The sequence below is a fragment of the Coturnix japonica genome, chromosome 23, assembly GCF_054131305.1.
Source record: "Coturnix japonica strain WE chromosome 23, WE-NBRP24, whole genome shotgun sequence".
Taxonomy (NCBI): domain Eukaryota; kingdom Metazoa; phylum Chordata; class Aves; order Galliformes; family Phasianidae; genus Coturnix; species Coturnix japonica.
Genome location: NC_140685.1, coordinates 4,299,034 through 4,318,139, shown reverse-complemented (window position 1 = coordinate 4,318,139; position 19,106 = coordinate 4,299,034). Strand labels below are relative to the sequence as shown.

At 44.3% G+C, this 19,106-nt stretch overlaps 1 protein-coding gene across 13 annotated transcripts in view; it reads right to left on the bottom strand.

Moving 5' to 3' along the window:
- The window catches only part of TNRC6C (trinucleotide repeat containing adaptor 6C), an 80,853-nt gene that overhangs the window by 34,112 nt on the left and 27,635 nt on the right, over nucleotides 1-19,106 (bottom strand). For 9 of the 13 annotated variants that reach the window (XM_085522765.1, XM_015879952.3, XM_015879954.3 and 6 more), the window contains one exon: nucleotides 12,685-13,008. The exons of 1 other annotated variant lie outside the window; for it this stretch is intronic. In XM_085522765.1, the coding sequence (XP_085378891.1) occupies nucleotides 12,685-13,008 (324 nt within the window). Of the gene's footprint in view, nucleotides 1-4,298; nucleotides 4,660-5,118; nucleotides 9,221-12,684; nucleotides 13,009-19,106 lie in introns of those variants that run through there. 3 more of the 13 variants (XM_015879956.3, XM_085522769.1, XM_015879958.3) reach the window with 2 other exon arrangements.

Here is a 19,106-nt window from a genome sequence, read left to right as displayed (position 1 = left end):
TGCAACGTCCTCCTGCCGTTACACACATTGCAGCCACACCACCATCCACACGCTCCATTCACATGCTGACACCCATCTTTTGCTGTACAGCATCAATTATGCGTTCAAACAGTGCTGCTGTAACCTTTAGGTTATAGCAGAGAACACACAGGCGTTTCAGAGTAACAGTCTGTTCAAGAAAATTAGCTCTTAAAGGATTTATAAGGGATTTCAATGTGCTTTTTAGCTGCACACATCATCCAAAGTATGTCCAAAGTCCACCCTCTACCCAGTGAAAGTAATGCTATATTGCACAGATATCCAGAAGGCGGTCTTCAGGACACAGAACATATACTACACACCTACCCTCAAACAAAGACACTGATCAAGCAGTTTCTAAAGAAGCTCTTGAACCTCTAATTGCTATGGGGCAAAATTATACTGAAAGACACAACCATTTTCACACTAAGGACTCCGGTTGAGTTTTTGCTTTTACTTTCCATTCCAATCGCTCCAATAAGAGATCTTTGGTAGAGATTTCTCCTTTTTGTTTCTTTTAATGGGAATCTGAATCTTATGGTAAGTAATTCAGTCCAAACCCAGGGATACATGGTGGAGGCCACCTGCACAACCCTTAATTCAGCTGCTGATCTAAAAAGAGGAGAAAACTGCAGCTATACGTTACATGTTTCGGATGCCAATTATTGTCGTAAATCTGCACTAACATGACTTGGATTTTTACCACCAATTAGTCTACATCAAATTTGAATAAGAAGTGCAAGACTGTTCTGAGGGTAAGATGTACACAACAAACCTCCCAAATAAGCTGTTTAACAGCGGATGACTAATATACATTGATTTGAATCACAAATATTTTGGTGTGATTAGCTCCTCCAACTGCCTCCAATTAAAGGTACTCCAACACTGTGAAAAAATTCTTCCAAGAATAGAAAAAGCTCTCGTGAAGAAAATCTCATTATTCACACGTTTCACCTGTGGCTTTGCAGGCAAGAGCTGTGATTAAGTTGCCTCATGCAGGTTATGGGGATACAGAATGAACACAATAACCTCAGGTTAGACTGCATCTCATCCCAAAATCAACTGGAGAAAGGATGGGAACACAGTCTCAGCTCATTGCCTGTCTGCTCACAATGCCAGGACAAGCCTGGTGTTTCACAGAAAGACCCAAATAATGCACATTTACAGGACAAACTCACAAGAGAATAAGAAGCAGCTGGTTAGACCAACCCGGATTATCATCCCTACATGCAATGGCCAGCAAGGAGGAAAACATCACGTTATACCTGCACGAAACCGAACGCTTACAGAGCTGAAAATTTACCTGATAATCTACGAAGGTGTTAAACAGAGCCCAAATCCCAGATAAGGCAGGGAAAGTGAAAGGAAGCCTGCAAAATGACCCAAACTGGGTTGACGGGGTCAGAAATACGAGCCAAGCAGCATTTGGAGCAGAGCAGAAACAAACAAAGGAAAAAAGCTGCAGCAGCCAAGGCCAGCAGATAAGAAGTTGAGGTAACCAAGGAATCAGATAAGAGGAGTCGTGTGTGTGATTTTTTTTTTCAGCACAGTGGGTGGTGAGCTTCAGCAGTACATTCCTGACATGTCAGGAAGATTTAAAAGCAGCTTGAAATACAGTTTCAATACAAAGGTCTCACAAAAGCTGAACCTGAAGCTCCACCTGTGAGCAGAGGAGCAGAGCAGCGCTGTGCAGGGCAGGCACAGCAGCCTGCACGGGGCTCACTGTGCACACGGATGGCATGAAGAACAGGGAAACAACTTGCAAAGATTCCTCAGTAGGGAGCAAAATGGTTCATTGCATGAGACAGTGGGATTTGGAAGAACAGCCAAAGAATCAGACAAACCACAGCAGAAAGATGAAGAATTATACAGAGCAAGAGCTGACCATCCTTGAATGATCAGGTACTGTAGCTGGGCTGAGCACACTGCTCAGGCAGCATCACACAGCCCTGTGTTTGGCTCCAAGCAGCAGCTCAGAAACCTCCCACTTTCAGAGGGCTTGAAAATCAGTATTTGCTCCCTTTCCAACAGCACGGTTGCCAAGATTCAGATTACGGCCTCAACAACAACAACAAGCACTGACTAATCTGAAAGAGGCTCCCTTGATAAGGACTGTGCTAATTCCAGTGCACAACATACAGTGCTCCCACTAGCAGCAACATACCTGTGCTGCTCTGCTCCTTCCCTGCTCTGGACTCAGCAGGGATTCACACTTGCAGCTCTCACAAGGAACGTGCTCAAAAAACAAAGCGGTCAAATCTAAATCCAGCCCCTCCAGGTTGTGAGAGCTGTTACTTTGCTGCAAAACCAAAGATAAAGCCCTCCCAACACACAGCAAACCCCAAAAAGGATCTTTTGATACACAGTCTGCAGAAGCAAGCATCCAAAGGCCATTTTTCCACTTTCTCTAACCTAAAAGCACTTCATTCCTACAAAGCAAATAACCCAAAGAGCAGCAAACCTGCACTTAACCCACACGGATTTGACACCAAGAGGAGAAATAATGAAAGGAAAATATTTTTATACAGTAAAATCTTGGGGTAATTTTCTTGTTGTTTGTTCAGGGTTTCCTTTGAACACAAAAATCCCCTCTGACTCTCTAGGAAACCACGTCTCCACAAAGAATGTCATGGCTTTCTTTTATAAGCTGTTAAGACCAGGATGGGAAAACCATTTCTCTTTAGTCCTGCAAAGCTCTGAAGCAAAGCAAAGCGCTCAGCCTAACAGGAGCACAACCAGCCTTCCTGGGAGCTGCCATTCCGAGCAGAGCAATAGAAGATGAGATGCACATCTCATGTCAGCACCGCTGCTGCACCGCCATGTCCAACTGCTGTTAGCACCGACACTTTGTGCATGGAAATCTTCACTGCGTGTCTATTGGGAAATACAGCCCAATCAGGAAAGAACATCAACATAACGCTGAGATTAACAGCACTTTGAGTTCATTAAAAACCACCGCTACAATAAAATATGCAAAAAACCCCAACCAAAACTCAATACAAATTCAAACTGCAGGCATGCTGGCTAGCAGAAAATCATATGGCTTTGACCAGTGCCACCAGTAAGCAGCGGGTGACTGGGTTTTGTTTTTGTATTGTAATGGGGAGGGAGGAGATCCCTGCTATTGAGCACTGCAGTCAGCTGGATTCGCACACCGCACATCAGAAAACGTTTCTGTTTATGGCAATATAAACAAATAGCTGCAAAATCAGGTTAATGCTTACATGGGCTGCAAATGTCAAGCACGAGCAGAATGAAAGGTGAGGAGCTGCTGCATGCATCTCTCTAAAAGCAAAGTGCACGGCCTGCAGAAAGGATAAGGCTTTGATCTGAAAACACTGTTTGCAGTCGTATTCCTCATTGTTTCCTTGTTGTTTTTAGCTCTATCTTCATAACTTCCATCACAGTAATTAGGCTGAACAATACGCAGCACAATTACGCACCCTCAACTATAATTTAACATTCAGCTGATTTACAAACCGAAGTAAGAGGGAAGTGCAAAACGGCACCGCCTCGGTTAAATGTTTAATGAGAATCTTATTAATCAGTATAGATTTGATTTAAAGCCGAACGAACAAAACAAAAACAGATTCCTCTCTTCTTACTCCTGCCTAAATTTTTCAATGCATGTTAGTTGGCACAACAACCCTGGATTCACAGGGGTTACCTGCCATGTCCAGCCCTGTCATTCCCTGCCCAGGGGTGAGGCCAGATCTGGATGCTGTCCTCAATTTGATGTGCCTTGATAGCGAGCTGAACTCCTGAGACACACACATCATGTGTTAAAGGCAGACAAAAGATGGAAGCACCAAACAGAACAGCTTTACTTGGAAGCAGAGCCTGGTTAAGCACACAAGTGGGAAAACCCGTCAGCACCTTCTAATTCTCTGCACCACGACACAAACACGTCTCTCATTTCCTCTGCTGCCACAACCTTTCCGTCGCAATTCACGCCAACAAGCACGCAACAAGCAGCACCGTGCTCCTGTGCATGGCCGTGCAGGATGGCACAGTGCAGGATGGCACAGCACGCAGCTCAGCTCGGAGCTCTGCCCGCCGCACGGCTCCGCTGCGGAGACGCCATTTTATCAAACCTGAAACGCAGCCAAGAGCTGAGGACGCCGCGCTGCTGCTCTCTCCCTGAAACGTTATGTAATAAATGGATTTAACAGCAGCAGATGCTGTTTTCTCAGGGTTAGAGTTCCGCTTTTTTTTGTTGTTGTTGTTTCCTTTCCCTCTCCCCATTTGGCTCTAAGAAGGGCAGACGGGTAATGAAATACCTGAAGCAAGGAGCCGCCCAACCATCCTAGGAGACGCTACATTGTGTGCAGAGCTGCTCCTGCATCTATGTCCTGCGCTGCAATATGTCGGCTGTGTGCAGCGGGAGCCTCATCCTGTAGCGCTGCCAGGAGTCGCGCCGTGCCGGGCCTGCCTGCAGGTTGGGCCCAGCCCCGACTGAGAACCGCTTCTGAGCTTTGATTATCTAATTGCAGCTGACACTAAACCGATCTTCCTTCCTCTTTTAAATTCTTGCAACTGTCACAAAACATTTTCACTTCAGGACCCGGCTACAATTAGTGCTCCGGCCGCTTTTCTTCTGGTTTGGTTTTTGAAAGTCAGCCAAAAGCGCGGGCGTGCGGTGCCAAAGCTGCCTCCCGCCTTCCTCCTCCTCCTCCTCCTCCATTCCTCCTCCCGCTCAGAACAAGTCCCATATGTGTATTGGCCCTCTGCCAGCCGCTTAATTACTTCCCTGCCTCTATCTCACAGCCATCCAGGCAGCAAACAGCGGAGCATATTAATCACAGCCCCGGCTGTTTGTACGCTGCCCAGACAATGCAGCTCGGCTGTGGGGTGGGAAGTGTCAGCAGCCGCCCTGCTTGTCTTTACCCATATGAACACAGCGCATAAAGGGGGAGGGCGCAGCCAGCATAACATCACACGTTATATAAGAGCAGCATTGAGATCTTCTAGACAAAAATCCACACGGCTCGTTTATACGCAGCGTTCCAGCGCACTACACCATCATTTCCCTCCCTCCCCCCCCCCCCCAACCCCCTCCCCGTTTCCCTTCTCTTCCTCCGCTCTGTCCCAAATACATACTAATTGCACGGCACACTGTAAATCTGCTGCTTCCATTCCTGTCAGGTGTTTGTCAGAAGGGCTCACGGTTCGCGCTGGGTCGCACACAACCGATGGCTCTTTAAGGGTTTGGCACCGTGCTCTGAATTGCTGCCACTTCACAACCACGGCACAATCGCTGCTGCTATTCCTGGCTCCAGAGCTGCACTGCTGAAGCACTCCTGAAAATAGCCAGGCTCCCCATGAAGACATTTGCCCCCTGCTTCTGTGCAGCGCTGTCTGAATGTTGGATGGGTTCGACTTCATTTTAAAAACAAATGATGAACACAAATCCCGGCTCCTTCTTGGCTTCACTCAGAAAATGCTTTCAAAGATTGGAATGGGAAGACTGAGAGTCAACCTTGCAACCACCTTAAAGGCCAATATATTGTGGTTATATTCTCTTTAATACCAGCTATCAATGGTGCTTATCAATGGCACCCTGGGGCAGGGAGTGCTGATGCCATGCAGAACCCAAGGATACCCTGCTGTGCCCCAACTCCTAACCCATCTGATAGCCCCAGGATTCATTATGGGCATCCAAAGGCAAAGCTGAAGATGTGAGAGGTTATGACCTCCCACCTGAGCTAAGCATCTACTTCCACAGATACCAAATGATGTCTCTTCAACCTGCCAATGAAGCCCTTTGACCCCTCTGCTCTTTCTCCCATGGGTTCACATCTGACTGCACAGCATCCCAGCCTGGATTCAATGTCTCACTCCTCAGGGTTGAGCACATGTGCCTTCAGGAAGCCAGACCTCAGCACACTCCATCTTCCCTTCATTCTGTGACACCCTTTGTCAGGTTCACCTCCTGTGACCAACTCCAGATCCATTTCTGCAGTACATTTCTCACGTAATCATATTTCTGTACCGGGTTGTTCCGGTCCAAATAAAGAACCTTCCCCTTTTCTTCGCTTCTTTATTTGATTGCACAATTTTGTCACTGCTGTTTTGTCTTCCAGTTGTCTCACGTTCTTCTCCAGTTTGGCATCATTCAGGAACTTAATGAAGGCTGTTGTTCATAGCCAAATGACTGACGCAAATACCAGAGAGGACAAATATTCTATCTCGAAACTTAATTTTACCAGTTAAGGGCTGATAGCTACTTTGTGTCTGCACCCTTCTGAGCAGCTATCCCCGATCTAACAGTAATTTAATCTTACGCTTCCCACTTACTTACAACAGCATGCATCCATCATGCCAAAGCCTTCCGAGGCACTGTCAAAAGCCAGACACAGACTTTATGACATTATTCCCTCCTGTTTTGCAATGCCTGTTGCTCGGCTCTGACAGGGAACTGCTCTCCTCTGATTTGCTCCCAGTAAACCCATGCTGGCTCTGCTCTTGTTTCTCCGTGATGTTCTACATGTACTGAAATAGCTGTTTTGCTTATTTTTTCCTAGTTCTGTCTTAAAGGACTGCACCAATATATCTATAATTCCTCAGTTTCCCCTTCTGTGCTCAAACACACAAAGAGCCAGTGGGCCAAGATTGCTCCAGCCCATCCTCACTGTATTCTCAGCCATCAATTTCATCAGTTCCACACAATCTGAAGCATTTTTAAAGTATTCAAACTCACTGTAGCCTCACCTTTAAGCCACACATCACCTTACAGATGAGCGAGAAGACACAAAGTATTCTTGATCCCCTCTATTAATGGGTCTCCCTGCTGAACATCACACCGGTTCCCTTGGCATTCCTTATATTCTTTAAGAAAATGCTGTCTTTTTGTCTATTTTTTTTCTCCCCAATAGCTACAAACCGCTTGCTTTGCTTTGTTTGTTTCTTGCAGCTGTACGAGTTCACCCTTCCATCCCTTCACACATGATGTTACTCTCTCACTGCTCCTCCCCAGGACCACATTCCCATTCCCTGCTCACTCTGACCTCAGTAGTTGCTTTCTGCCCTTTGCTCATCCTGCAGCTCTGTCTCTCAACATGCTTTATCAAGAAACTGCCATCTGCACATTACGGAAACCTGCCAGACTCTTTGTCTCTTGATGTTCTTTCCCAACAGACACTCGGGCATTTTATTTATCTGGCTACCACTAAATCACAGCCTTCTACAGGAAAACTACAGATAGGGTACAGATCTACTGATCCCAAAGTAAATGCGCCAGCCTTTGATTCATGATGTTTTTGCACAGCTATGCAAAAGGAGGGCAGCAAAACACAAGGGTGTTTCAGTTATGTATCCCTTTGCAGATTTCTATTTCTCCTTCTCCCGGTGAACAATTCGAATTTCTGTCAAATAGATTTGAAACAGCAGATTTATTTGTCATGCCCCGCTGCCCAATGTCAGAGAACACACACAACACAGACAAACTCATTCCAAAGATTAGTTTGCTGATGAGTTTTAGCCATCATTTTTCATTCAGAACGCCCGTATTTATGCTACACTAAGGCTGCTACTTCTCCACATTGACATTGAAAGCATTTTATGGATCTTTGGAAAATTTACATGAGAGACAAAAAACTTTGCTAGCTGTGACTCACTTTCCACAGACCTTCCCATTACTGTAGTTCAAAAAACATTAATCACTTGGGACTAAATCCCAGACAGCATCTACAGGCTGGATCCCACCTCCATGTTAACTATGCGCTTTCCTCCTTGCACCGCAGTGTTAAGCTTCCTTTGGTCTAAACATACACCTGACATAAGTGACCTTTGACAACACGGAGTGATGTCCAGGGATGTGTACCAGACAAAACACAAAGTATTTGTACATAAGCATCATGCATTTGTTATGCATGGGTTAGGGATGAAGAAAGAAGAAACAGCCAAATCTGGAGTTTACATCCTCTGACTAAACTTCTTCTTCACATCTCACCCACACCTCTCCTTTTTGTTTAAACCCATCTCCCCTTGTTCCAATGCAGCCAAAACTCCCTTCCCCAGCTTTCCTGCATGCCCTTTATCTGATCCTTTACAAAGGATCCAGAAAAAGAAAAAACAATTTTTGAAAGATGCTTGTTTTTAATCCAGTAACTCGCCAACGAGAGGCAAAGACACAGTTCTGCCAACAGAGACACTCTGCTAACAGAATTATAGAATATGGGCCCATAAAGTTCAGCTCTAATCATTTCCATAGGGGCAGTTTTTCACATGTGCATTTTTCATTAAAAACCAAGCTCTTTGCCAAGCCTCCCGGAAACCAATCTTATTTCAAACTTGAAATGATCCTTTATTCATATGCTCCATAACTATTGCACACACACACAGTGACCACCAAGTACAAAAAGCTAAACGGGGCTCAAACTCATGCTTAGTTTGAAGGTCCCTATTGCTTTGCTCATCTGATAACACAGCTGTATACCAAAGCTTACCTGTGTTTCCTGACTACGCTGTTTGCTTTTAGACAGGATGGTACCTTCCCCTGAAACACCTCTATAAATTCCATGTGACTGTCTTACATGATTTGCTGTTAGAAGGAATTCTGAAGCAACCCACAGTTAAAGCATGGGATGTCACATCAGATGTCACATCAGGGCAGGATGGAACTGGATCCATCAGACATGGATCTTCACGGAATGGTTCTCTTCTCCTTCTTCCTCAATGTTACCCAATGGCAAAGCTAACACCAACATGCCAACAAGAGTTAACCTGACATGGGATGGCACCTGGCAGCTTCCAAATACCCACAGCACTTACTGGTCATGCAGATACCATGCTACAGGAAGGAATGCACAAACTGCAGCCAAAGAAATGCTGAAACATGAAATAAAACCTCCCACTTCAAAGGAGAAAAAAGAAGAAAGTTCAGTGCAGAATCCAGCATCAGACCCTACTAGGAAAATGCAGCTAACAGCCCTCGAATTCTCAGCTTCCAGAAAACAACAGATACAATAAATTAAGCACAACTCTTCAGCTTTCACAAAGCTCCTTGTGCTCTGTATCTCGTTCTGACTGCTGTATGAATTACTTGCTTTCATTTCTTTATAGACTCTGCAAACAGATGTCACGGATCAGTCCCACAAATCCTCTGTTTGCCAGCACAAAAGAAGCTCGGAAGTTTCGCTGCAGCTCCCAACTCCTGCAGGACATGGCAAGGTTCTTTGGAGGCGACAGATGTTGGTTCAATGCTGCTGAACTGAAGAAAAGTGAAAGGCATCTTCAAGAGAACCTGATTACTTCCTTTGATCTTTGCTCTCACCATCATCAAACGCACAGGGGTTGCCTGGAGACTCCTTTACAAACTTCACCGCTTGTAAAGAAACAAAGGAGGATGCATCACTTGTTATTTTCATTCTCCCATGACAGCTTCCAGAAATTACCTTAACTTCGTTAGGTAAGATGGCAAAAGGGCCGTTCCAGTGACAGCTCAGACCTTAATGAGAGAGACAGCTACTCACCACATAGGGAGTTTAGCTGACCAAGTGGGGAGGGAAGAGCTAACGAGCAACATCATCTTAAAGTAGAAATAGCAGAGCGGATATTAGAATACTGCCGTAAATTACAGAAATAGCTTTCCTTGCTGTAATCTTGGAAAGGATTACAGACGTGGTATGAAGGAAACAGGCTTTGTTGCTTCAGATAAAAGTTCTGCTACAGAAAATGCTCTTCCCGAATGCAGTTTCATAATAGTTAACAATGAATTAAAGACCGTTTCAAAGGATAAGATATCTCTAATATTTTCTGCCATTTGAAATGTTTCAGTATCTTCTCCTAGCAGTTTGCTTAGTTAATGTTTCGCAGATTACCTTTAAAGAGAAACAAAAAATCAGCACTCTCATCCACTTTACTGATATTTCCCAATGATAAATCTGACAAAGAATATATTAGTGGTCATTAATTTCCACTTCCCTTACATTGGCAGAACATCCTTTTTAATTCACGACATTGCAGTTAGAGTTCTGATAAGTGTTTTGGATAGGCCAAGGCAGCAGATAACAGAGACTGATGATAAGAGAATAAAGAGATAAAATAGGGCAATTTTCACAGTGAAGAGGCTGGCAGTGCCTCTCTAACAGCTTTCCCTGTATCTCCATAGCTATAAATAGGTCCTGGAAAGAACGTGGTTGCATAATTTTGTGTTAACTCTGAAGGAATACAACACTATAAAAATAAAAGCTACAGACATGAATTGATATTCAGCATCTTCTGGATACAAGATGCTGGCTTACAGCAGTCCTGGCCCTCTGATTAATACCAGGTCATCCATCAAAAGAAAGCCACTACTGCTCAATGTAAGCATAAAGAAGCCACATACAGAGACTTGCTTGGACTGAATCCAGCGCATGTCTAACAAGCTCTGCTCAGGCAATCAGGCTCTGAGAGCAAGAGAGCCCTGAGCAATGGATGTTCCACTGACTGCCTCTGAGAGAACCAGCAACGTTTGTAAAGTGCACGCTCTGCCACAATGCAGGTGATATTCAGGTAGACCAAATCCCCTTTTCCAGTGGATCAGACATCTGTGCTCACCTGTAGGGGCAGCTTTCATCACACTGCTCCTTCCCTTCTGCTGAGAAGCTCAAAAGCCTGTAGTAAATGAAATACCCCAGGAGCCAGAGATAGACAAAGAAACAGAGCCCTCAGATACAACAAAACATGCAGGGAAGCTTCCAGCTGACAAATAAACAGTCCTTTACTTTCATATGCACAAAAATATGAACAAGTCTTAACTAAATTTCATGGAAAATTCATTGTTAACAGATGGAGTGTTTCAGAATATCAAATCCTAAAATATTTCCAATCCTAAGAGCTGAAATGAAAAGGTTTTGGCCTTCCCTGAACAGTCCTTATTTCTTCTGTCTTTGCGTTCATCAAGGTGGAGAAGCAGCCATTAAGACAGACCAGGTTTGAAGAATAAGACCATCAAGATGCAAAGGATTCTGTGGCTACAAAGGTCTCTTGGGAATGAGCCGCTGCACTCTATCCCAGCCTGGCAAAGAAGCCAGGTGCACAGCTGCTGATGCTATAAACTGAGCTGCACTTTTCTCTCCTGTAACTGCTCTCAGCAAACGAACTGATGCTCCACCTGCTGGAAAGAGACATAAATGAGCTCTGTATTCAGCAAGTGTTTCCTATGAGGAAGATGGAGCCACTTAAGTCTCACAACATGAACTCTTGCTGTCAGCAGAGGGGAAAAAAAAACCCAAGAAAACAAAAGCGAGCCAAGCACGTCGCTTGTGTGAGAACTCCTTCCCTGCTCCAGGAACTGCTGCAGAGCTTCTCAGGTGCCCAGTAAAGCCTTTTAGTTTGACTTAACATAGAAATCAACCTGACAGTTCTGCCCAGTTCACTCATCACAGCCTGCTGACAACAGATTGGTGTTTCCCAGTCATACTTTTACAAAGAATCTGATGTCAATAAACATATTTAGTGCAATATGGAACGCTCCTGCATTCCTCCCCTTCTACTACTTGTTACTGTATTCTGAACTGACCCAAAAGTTGACACAGAAGCAGCAGAAGCACAAGAAAACAAACTAATTCAACATTATAAACATCTGCTGACAGCTGCCGGGCTGAGAAACACCAGAAATAAGTGTTTATTTTATACAGCAAGTTGAAATAGGAGTCGGGAAAAGAAGGCTAAAATCTCACGGTACAAATGCATCTGGCAAGATCAAAGGCAGAGAGCGAGTACTGCCCTCCTACCAAGCAAGTCCTTTTATGGATTACCTTATGATTTAGAGTAGACTTTGTTCTGCGAGACGTGGTGTGTTCCTTCAAGATCAAAAGAAAGAAAGTTGGGATACATCTCTGTTGATGCTTGGAAAGGTACCGCCAAGCCAGCACTGATCCTCAGCCAGCCTGAGCCACTCGGGTTCCTCAGCCTGTCTCTTACCATATTAATACTTACATCCCCCAGAAACACAACCAATGTGGAAACATCGAACTCTAACACAGATGATGAGGGAGTAGCACAATCATATTTTCAAGTGCATCCATGTAGCTACAATTCTGAAAGAGGTTATTTCCTTATCTAACCAGAACTTCTAAGGACAATACTGAATGATTGTCACTGCTGGAGTTCAGCATCACAGGCAACAAAACTTGAGAAAAATCCTCTAATGCCCAGAGGGAAAAACTGCAGACAGCTCAGATCAAAATTTGGTGATGTCTGACACCATTAGTGAGTGATAATGAGCAGCTCTTGAGATCATGCAGAAATTACTCATATTCAATTATAAAAACAAACCAAAAACCACCTTCAGGCCTGAGACACTGAACCTACTCTCCCTATGTGACAACAATATTGAGAGCATAAGCGTATAGAGGCACTGAAGTGTCCCAGCACAACACATAAGCAAAGCTCCCCGTTTTTACTTACATACACAAAAGTCTTTAAAGACGATTAAAATGGCCAATGCAATACTGAAAAGCTTGGAAAAATCCAAATTAACAGTGCTTCAGAGGGGATGGTCCTATAGAAATACAGTCATGTCGTGGAGATCATAGCCAGTATAAGGACCAAAAAAGAAGCTGGAAAATGACCCTATCGATCTGAGCATCCAAGGAAAATCTGCAGTATAAGGGATGACAACATTCATTCACTTTTTCAACGACAACACTGGGACCCCTCCCGGCTCTCAGCTCTTACCTGCTTGGGTCTTACTGGGATGATGCTGGCCTCCCGCCCCTGGCTGTGGGGGAGGACTCGCCCCTGCTGGCCCAGTGCCTTGTGCCGGGCTGCTGCTCAGAGTCCCGGTGGGCAGTGGCTGCCCTCTCTTTAAGAGCTGCTTCTGTTCTTGCTGGCGGAAGCGTGGAGGCACCTCGCGGGGCAGGTAGCGGGACGCGGCTGGCTGCTGCCCGTTAGCAGATGCACGCTTGCCATTGCTGCTGTTGGTGATAGTGCTGGTGGAAGTACTGGTACCGGTACCGGCAGGTTGGGGCTGGCTTAAACTGGTCTTAATAGGTTCTGGCACTGTGGAAGAAAAAAACAAACAAAAAAAGAAACAAAAAAGCAAGAAAATAATCATTAAATATCAGGGAAAAAATAGCTTTCCTAAGATTTGTTGGATTACAGGCAAGCAAGATGTCTAACAGGACTTACCCCAAAGGAGGGAATAGGAACCCAACAAAGAGGGTGCATAGAAATGACTGCTGCTGCTCTCCAGCCACATAAGGAAAACTGATTATTGAATGGGCCCACAGGTTCATGGAGTTCTTTTTTTCTTTAAACTGTGAGAGTGATGGTGATGGTGCAGCATGCTGGGAAATGTGGGGTTCAGAAAATGAATGGAAAAGAAGCATGCATTGCAGCGGGGGAATCTTAGGTAGTAAAAAGAATGGTTCTCACAATTGATTTTCTTTACTTCTGCTTTACTCGACTGGTAGATTCAGACATACATGCACATACTTTTGCCTATACTGATGCATCAGTCTCTTCTATTCATGAATTATAACAGCACGTACAAAATATATCACCTAATACATCACGCTTAAAGATCCCACATCTTTTTGGGTGTTTTCAAAAGTTACGATTAACAATCTGGTCGTAATTATTTCCTTTAATAAGAAAGCATGTCAAAGCAGCACAACCCCCATGCTACAACAGGCCCATTTCTGGAGCTTCCTCATCCTGTCCCTCCAATGACCATCATGGTCTGCACCACCTTGAGCAGCAAGAGCATCCCTCTGCACGCTGCTATGCTGCACAACACCTGCTTCTCTGCAAAAACACTTCCCATTTCTAACCTGATACTAACAAATCCAACCATATCTCAGTGCTTCATGAGATGCACACGTGCACCAATGCATGTGACTGTGCATGAGGACAAGCAGCCTGCAGCATCCCTCCTGCACGTAACTAGCAGTGCATGGGGCAGGCTAAAACGAGGCACTTGTGACCAAGGTTTACATTGCAGAGATCTAAATGTATGCAGCTGTTTGTAGGTATTTCAGCACAAGATTAACACAAGCTTTTCTGGAATCTTTTAAGCCTTAAACCTTTCAACATGCTTTATACTGTCTTAACTATTTCTTTCCCATAGTTTTAGCCTCTACTGCAGTACCAGGGCAATATACAAAGTGCTATAAGAACCACTGGAACTGAAATAGCAATTAGCTTTAAACAATAAGGATAAATTCCGGTTATTCTCTATTTGTCCAAGGCATGTTGCAGTGCTAGAGCCTTTCAGCCCTTGCTGTAACAAACTTCTGGGTGGGTTAAAGCAAAGGGAGAAGGACAGAGGGGCAACAAGTAGTGATGGAGCAGAGCTCAATTAAAGGGAGAGGTGACACGTCCACCCCTGGAGCACCCACTGCCCTCTGAGCTCAGCAGTTTTATACTCTGAGCTGTGAGGTTGCAAACATTAACCCTCTGGAGTCCCCATGGGTATTATGAGCCCTATGAAATACCACTGACTGCCATCACAGACAACTGTGCCAGGAACCAAGGCTGGTATGTGGCTCAGGACCCAAATCCCTGCTTCCCCATTGCCCACTCCTGCTTTGTTTGCCTTGCTTTGATGAATCAAAGGGATAACTGATATACAACCGCTTTTTATGCTGTTGAACAAAGCAACATCCCCATTTCATCTGGGAGATGGAGAGCACAAACAGACAAATTAGAGACCTGGGGGCTATTTGTTTATATATTCTGAGACATCAGCGTTTAACCAACACCAAAATCTCACATGCTCAGTCCTTCTGAAAGACAAATGCGTGCTCTGATAATGCTGGGGAGAAAACAGCCCCATGGCAAAGGTGGGAGAGCAGTGCCTGCTCTGCTCTTTTGTCAGTGGAATTAAAACCATTACATGGCACAACACCAGCTGCAGAGCTCACCCCTGCCTGGCCATGGATTTTCTTAAGGAATATTAATGAATTGGAAACACTGACTGGTTTTTATGAAGTATTATATTCTTAGTGCAATAGGGATCAATGCCAGCTGATAACTCCAAAATGGCACGTACATAAAGCACACCTTTAATCCACGCCACACAAGACACGCCAATTTTTGCTTTAACACAAACTGAAGTTGTTTCATCACAGAGGTGTAGCCAGAGAAACCCAGTTTCAGCCTCACCATGTTTCCCTCTCAACATCTGAATGAAGATGAGGGGAAAGAACAAAGACAATCCTAGTACCAAGCAAGCAGTTACAGCACCACATCCCTGCATGTTAATGGCACCGATTTTTCTAATCAGCACAGCAAAGGGCTGTTGCTCCATGCAACAAAATCTGTCAGATTGGTGAGATGGAAGGTGCTCTTGCAAGAGCCCAACGGTGGCAGCTGGAAAGGACCTGCTGGATGACACCAGCAGCAGGAGATAAAGCACCACCAATGCGGAAAGGGCTCTGCTCCATATTCCAGCTTCAGATCAGCTGAAACTGAGCCTGTTTGTATGATATAATATATGCACAATACCTATTACAAAGACAATGCAATGACTGCACTGTTCCAAAAACCTCCACGCGTATTTATAAGCCGTCTCCAGCAATGTTTAAGCAGCAATTTCCATTTGACGTGCATTGAGAAGCACCGACTGCTCCAAGTATCTGTGCAGATTTACTAACTGTTCATTGCCTTGTGGTGTTTGTTGCTCTAAGAGCTCCCCTACAAGCACAGACACCTCCTTCCTGCAGCCTGTGCTGAAGAGGGCTGCCCCGTGTCTAACATGGACCTATGCACACAGTGCTGTGGATGTGGGCACCTCAGCACCCTGCAGGGCTGACCCTCTGCTGCTCACCTGGAAGCAATGCATTGCCACCATTGATGTGATGGGAAGCCAGGAACTGCAAGGCAGCTCCCAACCCAAGGCTGGGTTGGTCAGAAGGCTAAAAACATGACTTTGAGGAGATGGGAGGGGAGAGGAAAGGAGTGAAAACAAAGCAATTTTTTTGCACCCCCCCATTAGAAGCACACAGTCAAAGAACCAAAACACCAAGCTAGAAAGAATCTTGCTAAAATACAATGGAAAGCATAAAATGAAAGCCTCAGAATTGCTCGCTCTCCCCATGTTTGTGATGGCTATCTGCTTATTCTGCAGCCGGAGAGCTGTACATACACTAAACAATGGGTTTGCTTGTAATAATTATCATTACTTAATGGTATCTAAACTTCTTAATCCAATTTTACCCAAACAAATCCAATAATTACTCCGCATGCTTTTTGATGATTACAATCTCGGGAATCCCGACTGCATAGAAAAAAATTGTTATGTGCAATTGTAGGTGGATTTTATTAATATAATGAATAGGATCAGTCTAACAGATTTCAATTACAACAATAGCTTTTAAGTACATTTCTACGACGTAAGAAAAGAACACGCATAAATGAAAGAAACTGGTTAAGCCACATAATACTGATTTACTGCAGCTTTTTCCTTTCATTCCCCCCTCATTAACATCTCTCTGCATTTCTGAATCCTGCTCTCCAGCCCTACCCAACCCGCATTTCTAAGGGCTTCCAGAAGAGCAGACATTCCAGAAGAGAAACGGTTAAGCCAGAAATGCATTCTTGGCTGCTACTGTGACAGGATTTATTTACAGCTTCTATTAAACACAGCAGCTCCATTACAAAGTGCTGCATGTGAGAAGAATTTTTGATTATACAATGCCAATGCCTCACTGCGTTAAACATATCATGCCAGCGTATTAGTTCTTGCTTTTTTTTTTTTCCTTCAGCAATTCGTTCAGGTCATTGTTTGATGGGTTTATGAATTCATTACAGGAAACAGATGGATCCCATAATTCAGAGCTATTCTCCCAGCCAATCATGAGGGCAATTTTTTTCCCCCCCCCCTTCGTCTCGCTCCCCCCTCCAAATCAACCTTAATGAAGCCACTTCCTCCATGCCCCATTCCCCGCACACAGTGAGCGCTGCTGCTTGTTGGAGCAGCACCCCAAACAGAGATGGATGCACGGAGCACAGCACCGAGCAGCAGAGCAGGCAGCCCTGCTCAAGTCAGACAGAAAGGCAGAACTTACCCAACTCGGGGGGAGGCAAACAGAAAACACGGGATGGTGCTGGGCAGAAACAGGCGTCCGATTGGTGAGAAATCCATTTTGACCTGATTAAAAAGGTCTTTTTGTTGTTTTTAGAAGGGGGATAAAAAAAAAAAAGCCAAAACACCTAAAACAACGTTGCCCCCCAATCTACTTTCAAAGGATGAATTTTCATTTAGCAAATTACCTCCTTTGTCTACTAAGCACTGGCATTTTTCATCCACAGTGACATCTACTGGCAAAAGCAAAGGTACTTCAGAGAACTACTGCAGAAAACCTAATGCTTCTCAACAGTTCATCCTCAGTAACTCAGTTGTGCACCATGCTGGTAGCATATAACTAAGGAAGCTACATGTAGAGAGCTTCTGTCCCATCCCTCACCCTTCTTTTGGCAGAGGGACACCAGGTTGGGCATCAGGAAACATTTCTTCCCAAGGATGCACTGCCATGGCAATGGTGGAGTCACAGGAGGTGTTCCAGAGCCATGGAGATGTGGCACTGAGGGATGGTCAGTGGGCACGGTGGGTTGGGGATCTTAAAGGTCTTTTCCAGCCTTGGTGATTCCATGACATAGCAAAGTTGGGCCTCCAGAAAGCAGCCTCTGCTCTACCACGGCTTGTATACTAAGTGCAATAGAACAAAAATGACCGTGAAGTTACTGAGGACCCTCTTACACAGGGCATGCTTTGTAAGGACAGACAGAGCTTACAATGCTGGCAGAGACAAAGAAGTCAGAGCTCTGAATACACTGCTGATGGAGCTCTCCAGCCTTAAGGAACGATGTTTGGGTTCGATGAGAAGGTCTCTGCACTGGGTGAATTCAAAAGCTCTGCAGCTCCGATTTTTTGCAGTCTGATCTGTTCATCTGAGCGCATTTTACAGGCTCCATCAAGATAGGGGCATAATTTATTCTAAAGCGATATTCAGACACAGAACCGTTGCGTCAAGTTAGCAGATAACTACCCACCATAAATTGATATATATTAAACGCTGAAATGTATTTGTTATCTATTCAGTGGATTTCAATTCAGTCAAAAATTAATTCCTAATATAGATGCTGGAAAACCTCCTTTGAAAATATGTCATCCAGAAAGATTTTACAACCATCTGTGGGAAATCAATATTTTATGAGGGAATCATAATAACTTATAGGGCCCACAGTGACAAGCCGGTCGCAAATCACCTTCCCAAGAGTGAACTTCCATATTACTTCTTATAAATTAAAGGTTTTATTTTAATCTTCATTCCTGGATCTGCTGGAACCATATAAATATTAAAGCGAGCTGGAAAGCGTCTTCCATTTGGTTGTATTTCAGGAGTTCTGAAGAAGAAAACAGTCTTTTCTTAAACATATACTGGCATTAGAAGTTAGACCTGCACAGATCCCACTGTGTTCATGTTAAGGATGTGCTTTGAGGGCTGAGCAAATAGGACAGGGAAGCACCCATCAGCCTCTGTCCTGCACCCAGCTGCACACCTCAATGGTGTTTTTACCTCTGCCTCAATGTGGTCAGAATCCAACCCAAGTTTCTTAAGCTTTATGTGGGAAGACCAACACAACCCAACCTCATCAGTCTCATTCCCTTAGGAAACCAGACCAAAAAACATACACAGAACAACCTATGAGAGCATTTTTTCCCCACAGTTGTACATGAAATGCCTCCCAAACTACAAATCTTTGCCAGTTTTTTATAAGTTAATCTTGATAAATTATGTACCAATGGAGAAAAGAGTGGAGAAACCTAGAAAATAATGATTAAATAGATGATAGCTTCACCCTTCCTTCTGGTGCGTCGCCATCAACCCCAACTGCACATCTCAACTTTGTAATGGTTTCTGACATGAAATTATTATGTGACGCTGTCATAAGCAAATTGGGGAAATGTGAGCTAAATGCAAAATGGGCTGAAATATTCTCTGGGAGAATCAATGGTTTGCTGTCAAAACGAAAGCATATTTCAGAAAAGATTCCATTGGGACTTCATCTGAGCCTACGCTGCTCAACATTTCCATTAACAACGGCATGATGGACTAGAGAATATCCTTATTAAATCTGCAAATGACACTAAG